This window comes from Eutrigla gurnardus, assembly GCF_963514095.1.
Source record: "Eutrigla gurnardus genome assembly, chromosome: 21".
In the NCBI taxonomy this organism is placed as follows: domain Eukaryota; kingdom Metazoa; phylum Chordata; class Actinopteri; order Perciformes; family Triglidae; genus Eutrigla; species Eutrigla gurnardus.
Genome location: NC_139932.1, coordinates 1378791 through 1391747, shown reverse-complemented (window position 1 = coordinate 1391747; position 12957 = coordinate 1378791). Strand labels below are relative to the sequence as shown.

Here is a 12957-nt window from a genome sequence, read left to right as displayed (position 1 = left end):
GACTGGGTGAATCCTCTGCCAATCAAACTCCTACTGAAGTGAGTTCTGAAGGAGAAAACACTGAGTACTGAAGGAGAAAAGACATTCATTTGTTCTCTTTCTCACAGAACTGATGCTTTTGCAGCATCTACGCTAAACTTTTATCAAACCAGCACCGAAGCCACGGCTAAAGCTGCCAACAGCTCCTCTCGCTGATTGGTCCATGCTCTGACTTACCCAACACGAATGTATTACTTGATGCATGTGAAGATGTTGACGAGATGTGTGTTATATGACGATTTTCCGGCCGATCGGCCCCTGGCACTGAATGTGTGAGGAACCTATTGCTTTTGTAGAGATTCCAATTTTTCTGATGCGCAACCACATTCTTGAGGGGCTTGGGATACTCGACCAGTTCTGTTGTACTTGGTAGTGGAGGAAGGTGTCTGTGTTTTTGAACGCGTTTGATCCCATCTCTGTTGCAGACCTCTATGATGACCAGGCCCTTCCAGCCACCGCTGCCCAGAGCGTCCTGTGTAAAGCTGCCCGCAAGAGGAAGGAGGTGAGGACCAGCATGGTAGCATGGTAGCAGCATGGTAGCCAGCAGAAGTCACTCACCCACCCACCCACTCACTCACTCACTGGGGGGTTTAGCTCAGGAGGTAGAGCGAGTTGGCTGGCAACCGCAAGATTGCCGGTTCAATCCCCGGCTCCTCCTAGCTGATTGCCTGGTGTCCCTGAGCAAGACACCTCACCCCAATTGCTCCTGATGAGCTGGCTGTCGCCCTGCGTGGTTGACTCCGCCGTCGGTGTGTGAATGTGAAAAGCGCTATATAAATGAGGACCATTTACCATTACCCACTCACTCACTCACTCACTCACTCATACAAAGCACATCAAAGATGGACTCTTTTCTTTTTCTCTTTTTCATCTCCGTCTTCTTTACTTGTAATGCTTATTTTGCTAAACGTTTAAAATGTTGTTCTACTTCAAATGAATGGTAGAACTGAATGATGTGTAATGTAATGTTACGCTGTTCCCTCAGTCACACAGAGCCTTTAGGAGCTCATTGTTTGGGTTTGCAGGCCTGCCAGCTACTCTCATGGACTTCCATTTGCAGCAGCAGTTTGCAGCTGTGTTAACTGAAAACACTCTGATAACAGCACTGTATACTGTGTGCACAACATTACACAGGAGCCAAGCAGCTGTTGGGGTTGTAGCAGGAGCAGATTTGGTTATCAACAGTTAACTATCAATATCAATATGATATGGGATCAGGGAAAAGATAACCTAAAACTGTATTCAGTCTCAATATAAAGGTTTTATACTCACATGCCAATCATCGTGATCATTGGCATGGAAGCATAAAACAATCTAACAATTAAGAAGGGCGTGAAATTCAAGCACTAGCCTTCACAACCTGCTGTTATCCAGTGACATATACACAACAAGCACAAGAGACCGCTAGTTATAATATAATAAGATTTATTAAAATCAGTAATAATGATCACAATCAATAACACTGCAATTAACAAAGCCTTATTACCTAACTACCTAACACGAAACTAAGCTAAACAGAAGGAGAGACACACGTGGAGTGTGTGCGTATGTGTGTGCGTGCGTGCGTGTGCATGTGCGTGTGTGTGTCGAGAGAGAGAGAGGGAGAGATGGCTATGTGCGGCCACCAGATGGAGCTATTCCTCACAGCGTTCAGGGGCGGAGCCACTGACGTCCGATGGGGTAGCGAGAGAGAGAGAGGTGGAGCTATTCCTCGCAGCGTTCAGGGGCGGAGCCACTGACGTCCGATGGAGTAGCGAGAGAGAGAGAGAGAGAGAGAGAGATAGCCGTATGTAGCCACCAGATGTAGCTATGTCCCTAGCGTCCGCCAGGAACAGCTGGCTTAGGACACGTGTGTGCGGCGTGTATGTGTGTGTGTGTGTGTTAGCGGGACACAAACAAAGAGAGAGAGAATGCGCGAGCGATATTCTGAGGCTCAGAAGCCGTGCCGCTATCACCCGGGCGCGCGTGAATGAACTGGCGTTCATTCCGCGAGACCGGTCTTTTAACTGATAGTAGAGGCTTTCTGAGCTCGCGAATATGGCGGAGGTTAGTCGGAAACACTGTTACAGAAATCAACCCAGCTGCGTGGGTACACGATCAGCATTCGAATACAGCAGCACATGAACAAACGGACTCGGCGGTCCGCGATCAGAACTTAAAACACATTAACAAGAATTACAAGCATGTCCTACACTATCGAATCTCTGCTTCTGCCCAGACAAATAGCCTCTTACTTTTGTCGATGTGAGATGCGTCGATGTGAGGGTTTCGTCCCGTGCGGGGTTTCGGCTGGCAGCTGGGACGAAGAAAGTTTTCCTCTTACCACGGGGAACGGGAGAGTCGCGCTGTCGCGGTGGTCTCCTCGGGATCCAAAATGATAAACAAAAGAAAAATAAAACGAGTAGAGAAAAAGAGGGGTAAAACAGTCTGTTGCTCGTCCAGCGAGTTTGGGGGAAAGACTGCGGCCTAGGACAAAGGGAAACGCTGCAGACGTAATGTTCACCTCCTGGTGTAACGCAAGTTACTTTGGAGAGAGAAAGTTTTCTGGTGGCCACGGATTATAGCTCACGGCTGGTCCGGGGGACCCCCTGGAGTCCCATGCAGTCGTCAGCCAATAGGGCCCCAGTTGTGTGACGTCAGATCTCGCGACCAGGTGGAGGTGACACTAAAATGGTGGTTGTAGTTTTTTATCTCCTTTGTCCCATTGTCTGGCCGCATTGGGTAGGCTTTGTAGGCCGCATTGTGTAGTCCTAATGGTTAGGTCCCAACACAGCCAACAATGTTACATTCATAGTGGATGTGATTGAATAATGTAATGTGAGTTTGTGTCTACCGGACAAGTCAAAAGGCACGCTGTGACTTTAAACTTGGAGTGACAATATTCCAAAAGACTGAAATGATTTGATGCCCTCTCCAAGCCCAAAGAGAAAACGTTATATATGTAAAATGGTAAATGGTCCTCATTTATATAGCGCTTTTATCCAAGCGCTTTACAGTAATGACTGACATTCACACACACATTCACACACACATTCACACACCGACGGCGGAGTCAACCACGCAGGGCGACAGCCAGCTCGTCAGGAGCAATTAGGGTGAGGTGTCTTGCTCAGGGACAGCAGGCACTCAGCTAGGAGGAGCCGGGGATCAAACCGGCAATCTTGCGGTTGCCAGCCAACCCGCTCTACCTCCTGAGCTAACCCCCCCCTACATATGTATACATATATGTCAAAAGGTGCAGGGAATAAACTCAGGACGAAGCAATTATCAGCCAAATATTGGAGCTCACAATTACATTTTTTACTCCAAACAGAACAGTTCAAAATATTGGTGATCAATCTTTTTGTTTGACATTTCATAATAAGATTAAATTGCTGCAGCGACCTCCTTCATGGAAACTTTGTGTTTTCTTCCTGGTAGGTTCTTCCTCAGATGATGGAGTTCTGCCACCAAATCCTGATGGACCCCTCTGCTGACCCCCGCAAGAAGGATGGGGCCCTGCACTGTATCGGGGCTCTGGCTGAGCTTCTACTGAAGGTTCTCACATCCACAGATACACTTCTGTCTGAGCCTGGAGCACATATATTTTTAAGGTTTGCTGCCGTGGGTTTTATTAACGTGCTATGTGTGTGTCTCGTCCTCCAGAAGAGAATGTACAGGGAGCAGATGGAGCTGATGCTGCAGAATTATGTCTTCCCTCTGCTCAACTCTTCTATGGGTTACTTGAGAGCCAGGGTGAGTGAATCCTCTGCTGCATGTTGGTATAGTGGGTAGCACGGTCGCCTCACAGCGAGAGGGGCTTGGGTGGAGTTTTGCATAACCCGTCCATCGGCTCGTCCATCGGCCCCGTCCATCGGCTCCGTCCTTCGGCTCCGTCCTTCGGCCCCTCAGCGCGGTGAAGTGGTCCTGTATCGTTAGCAGAGAAACTTCGTTAGCAGTATTAACAGTAGTAGTTATATTAAAAGTAGTAGTACTATTAACAATAGTAATAGTTGTATTAACAGTAGTAGTAGTAGTAGTAGTATTAACAGTATTAGTAGTAGTATTAACAGTAGTAATATTAGTATTAACAGTAGTAGTATTCGTATTAACAGTAGTAGAAATAGTATTAACAATAGTAGTACTGTCTGCAGTGAACTGTGCAGACAACACAACTGTCATCGGCCTCATCCGAGGCGGAGATGAGTCTGCTGACACCATTGCTAGCAACAACAATATGACAAGCTTTTGCTAGCATGGGCGCTAGAATGTCTGAAAGCCCAGCCATGATGCACCAGATCATCTGGTCAGATCTGTGCACATGGCGTCCAGTCTGTAAACCACATTAGACCTCAACTGACTTTTCAGCTGCTCTAATCTTTGACTCGTCATCTGATTGTTCAGATACTCTCTCACCATTCACATAACCTTAAGAGTAAAATGACCAATGAACTCCTTTCAATGCTTCAACTTTAACAGACACTTCAAACCCTTTCAGTGCTGTCGCTTCAAGTGACACTTCAGCTGCTTTCAGTGAAGCTGAGGTGGGAAATGTGGGGAAAGAGAGGGCTGGGACAAGCAGCCTTCGGTGGTTCTGTAGTATGTACATTAACCATCAGACCGTCCAACTCAAATGTTCAGTGCATATGAGCATACTAAAACTATTGTCGGTTTTTCAAGTGAGTATTTTTAGAAGTTCGGAGCGTGAGATGTGTTGCGTGGTTTCAGAAACCTAAAAACCACATGCTTAGACTGAGATAAACATGGACGGGTGTCTTTGCTGTGTTTGGCAGTCCTGCTGGGTGCTCCACTGCTTCAGCCCACTGCGTTTCCATGACGAGCTGGTGCTGAGGAATGCTGTGGAAATGGTAAAACAGAATCTGATCGATGACAAAGAGATGCCTGTGAAGGTGGAAGCCGCCATCGCTCTGCAGACACTGGTCAGCAACCAAGAACAAGGTCTGTGGAGGAATATGGGTTTGAATTTACAGTATTTACAAATATCACATACTTTAGCACTCAATCAGCTGGTGGGAAATGATTAAGTACTGGATGGACAGGGCTGATGATTATGAAATGTTTATACACTCAAAGGATTATTAATTTTGCTTTGCAAAAGTAAAATGAGAATGATGTCGTTCTCATGTCTGTGTTAAGTACAGAGCTGAGTCAGGATGGAATTAGCCTAGCATGAAGCTAAACTAGGCAATAAACAATCAGTATTTCAATCAACAAAAATGACAACATAGTCAATCCATATGACAGAAATACCAACTTGAGATTTCAATGAAACCTGCATATATTGATTGAAACTTGAATATAATAATGATATGATCCAACAATATTTTTTGATTAAAAACTACATTATACTGTACACTATATGAAATCCAGTTATAAAAACATTGATGATATTCTACTGTACTATTTTGATTTTAAAAAGGGAGCTGTCTGTCTCTCGGTTATAGTCTGGTTACCTGTCTGTCTCTATGTGACCTCCAACACTTAAGCAGTAATATATATGTGTGTGTGTGTGTGTGTGCGTGTGTGTGTGTGTGTGTGTGTGTGTGTGTGTGTGTGTGTGTGTGTGTGTGTGTGTGTGTGTGTGTGTGTGTGTTTGTATGTATATGTGTGTGTGTGTATGTGTGTGTGTGTGTGTGTGTGTATATATATATGTATATATATATATATATATACATACATACATTATCAATAATAATAAGTATTGTATGTGTATATATATATATACTATACTAAACTATACACATATATATGTGTATAGTATTATTAAATATACCATGATAATGATTTTACACAAGTGGTCTGTGTTTGTGTGTAGCCAAGCTGTACATCAGGCCGTACATCCGACCGGTCATGCAAGAGCTGCTACATGTGGTTAAAGAGACGGAGAATGACGACCTGACCAATGTTATTCAGAAGATGATCTGCGAGTACAACCAGGAGGTGGCCGTCATCGCTGTGGATATGACGCAGAACCTGGTAGGAATACAACACACATATTTCTTTTCATTTCATGTCCATTCATCAGTCCATCTAGCAGTACAGGGCAGCAGGTTTCCACAGCAATGCTTTCCAGCTCCTCCTGGGGAACCCCAAGTCGTTCCCAGGCTAGAATGGCTATATAATCCCTCTAAAGTCCTTTGGGTCTACCCTGGGGCCGCTTTCCAGTTGGACATGCCTGGAAAACGTCCAAGGCGTCCAGGAGGCACACTGATGGGAGAATGACCTCAATGTCCATCTCCTCATTCATAAAGAAGACCCTGAGATACTTGAACCCAGTCGCTTGGGGCAGTGACTCACTCTCAACCCGTAGAGTGCAGTGCACCTTTTCTTCTTTCTCCTCCCCCAGCTGGGCCTAACAAACAGGAGTGGTAACTCAGGCCAATACCCACTGTGTTTCACTTACACATTCCCAGTGGGTATACAGACACAGCTCTCACTTTGGTTATACAAGGACCGGATGGCTTGTAGCAATGGTCCTGGTACCCCATATTCCCACAGTCCCCCACACAGGACTTCCCAAGGGACATGGTCGTGCACCTTCACCATGAGTAGCTATTCAGCTAGAAAAGCACTATATGCAGGTCCATTTACCAATTACCAATGAAGAAGTGTGTTAACCAAGACAGCCCAACAATGTCCAGAGACTTCAGCATCTCAGGGTGTTCTCATGGAGCCAGGGATAGGGGTGAGTCTTCTCCCAAGTCTTAAAAGTCTATCTCCTCCGTGGAGGACGTGTTGGTCAGGTTCAGGAGTTCCTCAAATTGTTGTTTCTGAGTGCTGAAAAATATCCCTAGTCAGGGTCCGCAGTTCCTATAGCCTGCTAAGAAGAATTGCCTTGCGGCCAACATAAAGTCCTTCTCGATAGCCTCCCTGAACTCCTCTGACACCCAGGTTTTTGCTCCGGCAACCATTGCACCTGCAGCCCTTTTGGTGGTTATGGTCTACTGTTTCCGGAGACCTCTAGGCCAGGAACCCTAGGCCTCTCTGTGCGGGTGATGACCCACATGGCAGTAGCCTCATGTTGCACTCATGTTTACCGGGCCCCATAAGACTTGCAGATGGATTGTGTTTATTTCTCTGTGTCTTTATGACTCGCTGTGTTAGTGCAGAAGACATAATGTATTGTTGTCCTGAAGTGTGTGTAACTGCTGTGTGTGTTTGGCAGGCGGAGATTTTCACCAGGGTCCTTCAGAGTGAAGAGTACGAGGAAAACGAGGACAAGACCGTCATGGCCCTGGGCATCCTCAGCACCATCGACACCATCCTCACCGTCATGGAGGACCACAAGGAGGTCTCTCTTTCACACACGTGCACCCAATCACACGTATAACACACTGCTCAAAAAAATAAAGGGAACACTTTAGGGCTGCCCCCTAATAGTCGACCAAATGTTAGTTGACGAGAAGAGTCTCAGTCCACCAAGTTTTCATTGGTCTGTTAGTTGCAGATAAAAAATGCATGGTCTCTGTGCTGAAGCCTCTGATCACCCTCACCACGCCGCTCTTGCAGGATGCATCTCTGTATAACACCAAGTCAGTTAAACTTCACGGATGTCAATGTGTCCATTCAGGAATCAGATGTGGAGGCTACAGACAGCTGTTCTCTGCTTCTCCTTCCTGACTGGTTCTTCTCTAGTTTCTGTTCTGTTCATGTCCTTGACACTGATGGCATGAGGTGCTACCTGCAGCCCAATCAGGTCCACAGGTAGTCCGGCTCCTCCAGGATGGTACATCCGTGCGTGCGGTTGCAGGAAGGTTTGCTGTGTCTCCTAGCACAGTGTCAAGAGCCTGGAGGAGGACCAGAAGACCGTAACACCAGGACAGCTGGACAGGACCGTAGAGGGGCATCAACCCGGCAGCAGAACTGGTATCTGCTCCTTTGTGGAGGAGGAACAGGAGGAGAACTGCCAGAGTCCTACAACATGACCTCCAGCAGGCTACTGGTGTTCATGTTTCTGACCAAACTGGCATTAACCCATTCACTCACACATTCACACAACCACGCAGGGCGACAGGCAGCTCGTCAGGAGCAATTAGGGTGAGGTGTCTTGCTCAGGGACACCAGGCACTCAGCTAGGAGGAGCCGGGGATCGAACCAGCGGTTGCCAGCCAAACGCTCTACCTCCTGCCGTGGGCCCTTGGTTCCTCCTGGTGCTGTGGCCCCTGGGTTCCTCTTGGTGCCGTGGGCCCTTGGTTCCTCATGGTTCCGTGGCCCCTGGGTTCCTCCTGGGCTCCTCCTGGAACCGTGGGCCCTGGGTTCTTCCTGGGTTCCTCCTGGTCCCGTGGGCCCTGGGCTCCTCCTGGTGCCGCGGGCCCTGGGTTCCTCATGGGTTCCTCTTGGTGCCGTGGGCCCTGGGCTCCTCCTGGTGCCGTGCCCCCTGGGTCCCTCATGGTGCCATGGGCCCTGGGTTCCTCCTGGTGCCGTGGGCCCTGGGTTCCTCCTCATGCCGTGGCCCCTGGGTTCCTCCTGGTGCCGTGGGCCCTTGGTTCCTCCTGGTCCAGGACTAGCCCAGCCTCATGTGGCCAGAATGTGCAGGCAATGGATAAGCAGTTCCTGGATGATGAAGGTGTTGATGCCACTGACTGGCCCTCACGTTCCCATGACCTAAATCCAACTGAGCACCTATAGGACATCATCTATCGGTGTATCAGATGTTGCCAAGTACCGCCACAGACTGTCCAGGAGCTCCCTGATGCTCTGATCCAGGTCTGGGAGGACCAGACGTTGTCGGGGGTGCGTACAGGCATCCGGGGGCCAAACACACAACCGAATCACATTATGAGTTGTTTTTATCAAATTCACACAAGTCACACGAATCAGCCTGAGATTTTTCACTTTGAATTTGGGTGTGATGTTGTATCCAGCCATTAATGGGTTTATCATTTTGATTTCAATTGTTATGTAATTTAGTTCTCAACAAACGATACAATGTACCTTAGTAAAGATTTTCAGCTTGAATAATTTGTTCTTAGAAATCTGATGTGTTCCCTTCATTTTTTTGAGCAGTGAACTTGCTCATGCTGTAGTATTGTATGCAATATTTGATCCTATATTTTTTTTGTTTCCGGTCTACCCATCAGATCACTCAGCAGCTGGAGGGCATCTGTTTGCAGGTGATCGGGCTGGTCTTGCAGAAACCCATCATAGGTATGGCAGGTGTGTGCGCAGGCAGTCCTGTGTTTTTACATGAACACACTTACTCTCTCACTTCACCTGCACCCATGCTAAACCATGCAGCACTAATCCATATGTATGTTGTTGACTATAAGCTCCCATCATGAAAACGCTGCCCTCAAAGCCAACCAAGTAGAGTTTAGTCTGCTAAACATGTTCATATAACTATAAATCATGGAGGACTTACAAATGACTTGAAGATGAGGATGAAGAGGATCGTCTCACTGTGATGCTCAACTTCCTAAACACCACATCACGTCCTGCAACGCTGAGCTCACTTCCTCCTTAAACTTGCTATCTTCGTCACCACTAGGTGGCGACAAAGAACGCGTAACCAAACCACTGCACTGATTCCAATACAGTTATCAAAACGTGTTATTACTGCTTGCTGCATACTTACAGTCCCAGTCTGCAATTTTTTTTTATCATATTCATGAAGCCGACACTATGCTCCGATAAATCATCCAGTTTTAGAAAAAAAAACGCACCTCTATGTGCACCTGGAGCCAGTTGTTTGTTTTGCAAAGATCGACAGCGCCCGGATCATCCTGTCCAATCAGCACGCAGGGCTGTGTTCGTGCACACACAGAGCCCCTCTTCCCTCGGGTCGTTCCACTATCACAGGGGGGAGGCGGAGGGAAGTAGCAACAAGCTTCCAATTCCTCGTTAAAAACCGAAAACGAGGAGGTCCAAAACAACCAAGGAAAAGAAAACACCGGTGGAAAATAAGGGAAAAAAAGAAAGATTGCGACGGTGCCCATGATAAAACCAGAGTCAACATCGGACCCGCGTTTCAAAGGTGGCGTGATCGAAGGGATTTCAAAGGGCACGAAGTCGAGGGGAAGGAGCTCGGTGGCCGTGGGGGAGGAGCGTGAGAGTTGTAAACAGGCGTGCCCTCGATCCGCCGGACTTGCTGACTGGGACTAAAGAATCAGCTTTTCAAGTGTGTTATGAGGAAAGTCTTTCAACGTATTTGTTAGCAATACAGCATACCCACAATGCATTTTGGGGTAAACACTGAATCTTACTTAAAGTGGCAGTGCGTAACATTTTCATCTATTGAATTGTCTTTTAAGTTACTATCCATTAAAAGAGTGAGTTAAAACAATGGTGGTTGATCATGTGACCCACTAATGAAAGTACTTGTACTTTCATTAGTGGGTCACATGATCAACCACTGTGGTGACATTCCCACTAAATTCAAAATGAGTTTAATCTTTTTCCGTCAGTCAGCAGCGGTTGGTCTGCAGGTGGAGCTACTCACGGAAGTATGCTAAAGATCATGGAGAAATGAACAAATACAATGTTATTTTTCAGTTAATGATTTAAATACAGACTTTCAACATGCCTATAGAGTTGGACATCCCACTAGCACAGCCCTTACTCAAATGACTGATGATTGGCACAGAGTCAACAATAAGAATTTAGTAGGGGCTGTGCTGTTGGATTTCAGCGCGGCTTTTGATATAATTGATCACAATCTGTTACTACAAAAACTGAAAGGATATGGTTTTAATTTGGCTGCAATACTCTGGCTAGAAGCTATTTAGCAAATAGAAAACAGACAGTGTACTTTAATGGAAGTTTCTCTGAAGTAAAAACATTAACTTGTGGAATTCCACAAGGAAGCTGCCTGGGACCACTGCTATATTCTGTATTTACCAATGAACTACATTTAACCTTAAAAAATGCAAAAATAGCGATGTATGCTGATGACTCAACAATATACATGGCAAAGTCCACAACTGAAATGCTTACTAATGGCTTGAACAAGGAATTGCAGTTGGCATTGGAATGTGTAACAAATAACAAACTGGTTCTTAATGTTTCTAAAACAAAAAGCATTGTATTTGGGACAAAACATCTGTTATTTAATGATCCAAAATTGAATTTGTATGTTAAAGGTATAGCAGTTGAACAAGTTCAAAAGACCAAACTTCTTGGCATTATTGTAGATAGTAAATTATCCTGGGCTCAACATATTGATACAGTGGTAATTAAAATGGGCAGAGGTCTTTCAGTTATAAGGAAATGTTCACATTTTTTACCTAAAAATATAATGGGAAATGTCATTAAAACAATTGTCTTAGCTCATCTGGACTATTGTTCAGAGGTTTGGTCAGGTGCTGCCATGTCATATATAAAAAAATTGCAAATTGCTCAGAAAAGGCTGCACACTGTTTACTAAGGTGTTCATACAGATCTAATGTGAATATAATGCCTAACTGCCTCTCCTGGTTAAGTGTTAAGAATAGATTAACTGCCTCATTGCTTAACTTTACTAGAAATATATCAGTGACTAAATTGCAGAGGGTATTGTATAAATGTTTTTGTTTCAGTGTTGATGAGCATGATTATAATACCAGGCATGCCTCGGAAGGCAGATTCACACTACCTAAGGTGAAAACAAACAGAGCAAAAAGTACTGTAGTATATAGAGCCATGAGTAAATGGAACACCATGCCTGGACAGATCATCCAAGAAAGTAGCTCAAATCAATTCAAAATATTACTTAAAAAACATCTCCTAGCTGAGCAGCTCTCTGCATTTGCTAATATCTAACGGATGCTGCCACTCCCATCAAGATATATAATCAATAAGGGTTTTTGTTATGTTTATTTATGTTTATGTTTGGTCTGACCATCATAGATACATGTCATGTTTATTTATATGTTTATCTCTACATTCTGTGAATAATTTAGGTCATGTGTGTGTTGTGTTGAGTTCTTGACTGTTGTTGTGTTTTTGTTATTATTTTTGTTATCACTGTTTTGTTATTGTGATCGTTGTTTGTAATGTATAGATGCACAGGTGTTGTGCGGACTCCAGGAAGAATAGCTGTGGCTATGGCCCCAGCTAATGGAGATCCCAATAAATCAAATCGAATCAAAATGCTGCGTTTACTTGGAATGGGAAATCAGTAACTTCCAACTGCTGAGTCAGGCTCCCTCTAGTCTAAAGTCTTTGACCAGATACATTTCATTACTGCTGACTCACAATGGAGGATCAACAGGCAGAGAAAGAAGACCATTCAACTTCCAGTCCAAGAAAAAGAAACAACAAACTAATGGAAGTGAAGAAGAAAAGTCATCAAGAAGCAAAGTGACCGCCAACGAGGGAAAACCATGGACCTCCTTTCAGTGTGGAGCATTTGAAGGCATCACACAGATGAGAGACAGTCCACACTGTTGGTGAGGGAGATGAGTCCCAGAGGCTCGCCTGCAGTTCCATCTACCACCAGAGAGGCCGCTAGAAGTAACGCATCTGAAATCTTAGCGACTGCCACTTTAACTATTGTTTGGTTACTAGGAAACACACAGGGCACCTTCTATTTAAATGTAATCCTCTTATAAAAGCAATCTTTTCTAACATCATCACACTCACACATTACGCCCACATTAGGGGGAGTTATTCAGGGTGTGTTGGGAATGTGTGCTCATGTGTGACCTTCACTCACAGTCCTTTCTGTCCTCGGCAGAGTTCTACGAGGAGATCCTATCGCTGGCGTTCGGCCTCACCTGTCAAACCATCTCCCCCCAGATGTGGCAGCTTCTGGGGGTCCTGTACGAGGTTTTCCAGCACGACTGCTTTGACTATTTTACAGGTACGACAAACAAAGTCACTTTGTTATTTGTCCTGAGGGGGCAGTGTGGGCCCTAGCAAACCTAAAAAGGCATAACACATCACAAAACAAGAGAACATAGCAACACAGCAGTTGAGATAAACGATAACACAGGATGGTTT

The 12957-nt window shown here is 45.4% G+C and overlaps 1 protein-coding gene across 3 annotated transcripts in view; it reads left to right on the top strand.

Moving 5' to 3' along the window:
* ipo8 (importin 8) overlaps window positions 1-12957 on the top strand; it is a gene marked incomplete at its 3' end in the record, with an annotated part of 49321 nt that overhangs the window by 16127 nt on the left and 20237 nt on the right. For 2 of the 3 annotated variants that reach the window (XM_084038492.1, XM_084038491.1), the window contains exons 11-18: window positions 465-541; window positions 3460-3576; window positions 3685-3774; window positions 4812-4977; window positions 5855-6015; window positions 7205-7330; window positions 9120-9195; window positions 12692-12817. In XM_084038492.1, the coding sequence (XP_083894618.1) occupies window positions 465-541; window positions 3460-3576; window positions 3685-3774; window positions 4812-4977; window positions 5855-6015; window positions 7205-7330; window positions 9120-9195; window positions 12692-12817 (939 nt within the window). The remainder of the gene's footprint in view (window positions 1-464; window positions 542-3459; window positions 3577-3684; window positions 3775-4811; window positions 4978-5854; window positions 6016-7204; window positions 7331-9119; window positions 9196-12691; window positions 12818-12957) is intronic. The other variant, XM_084038493.1, reaches the window with a different exon arrangement.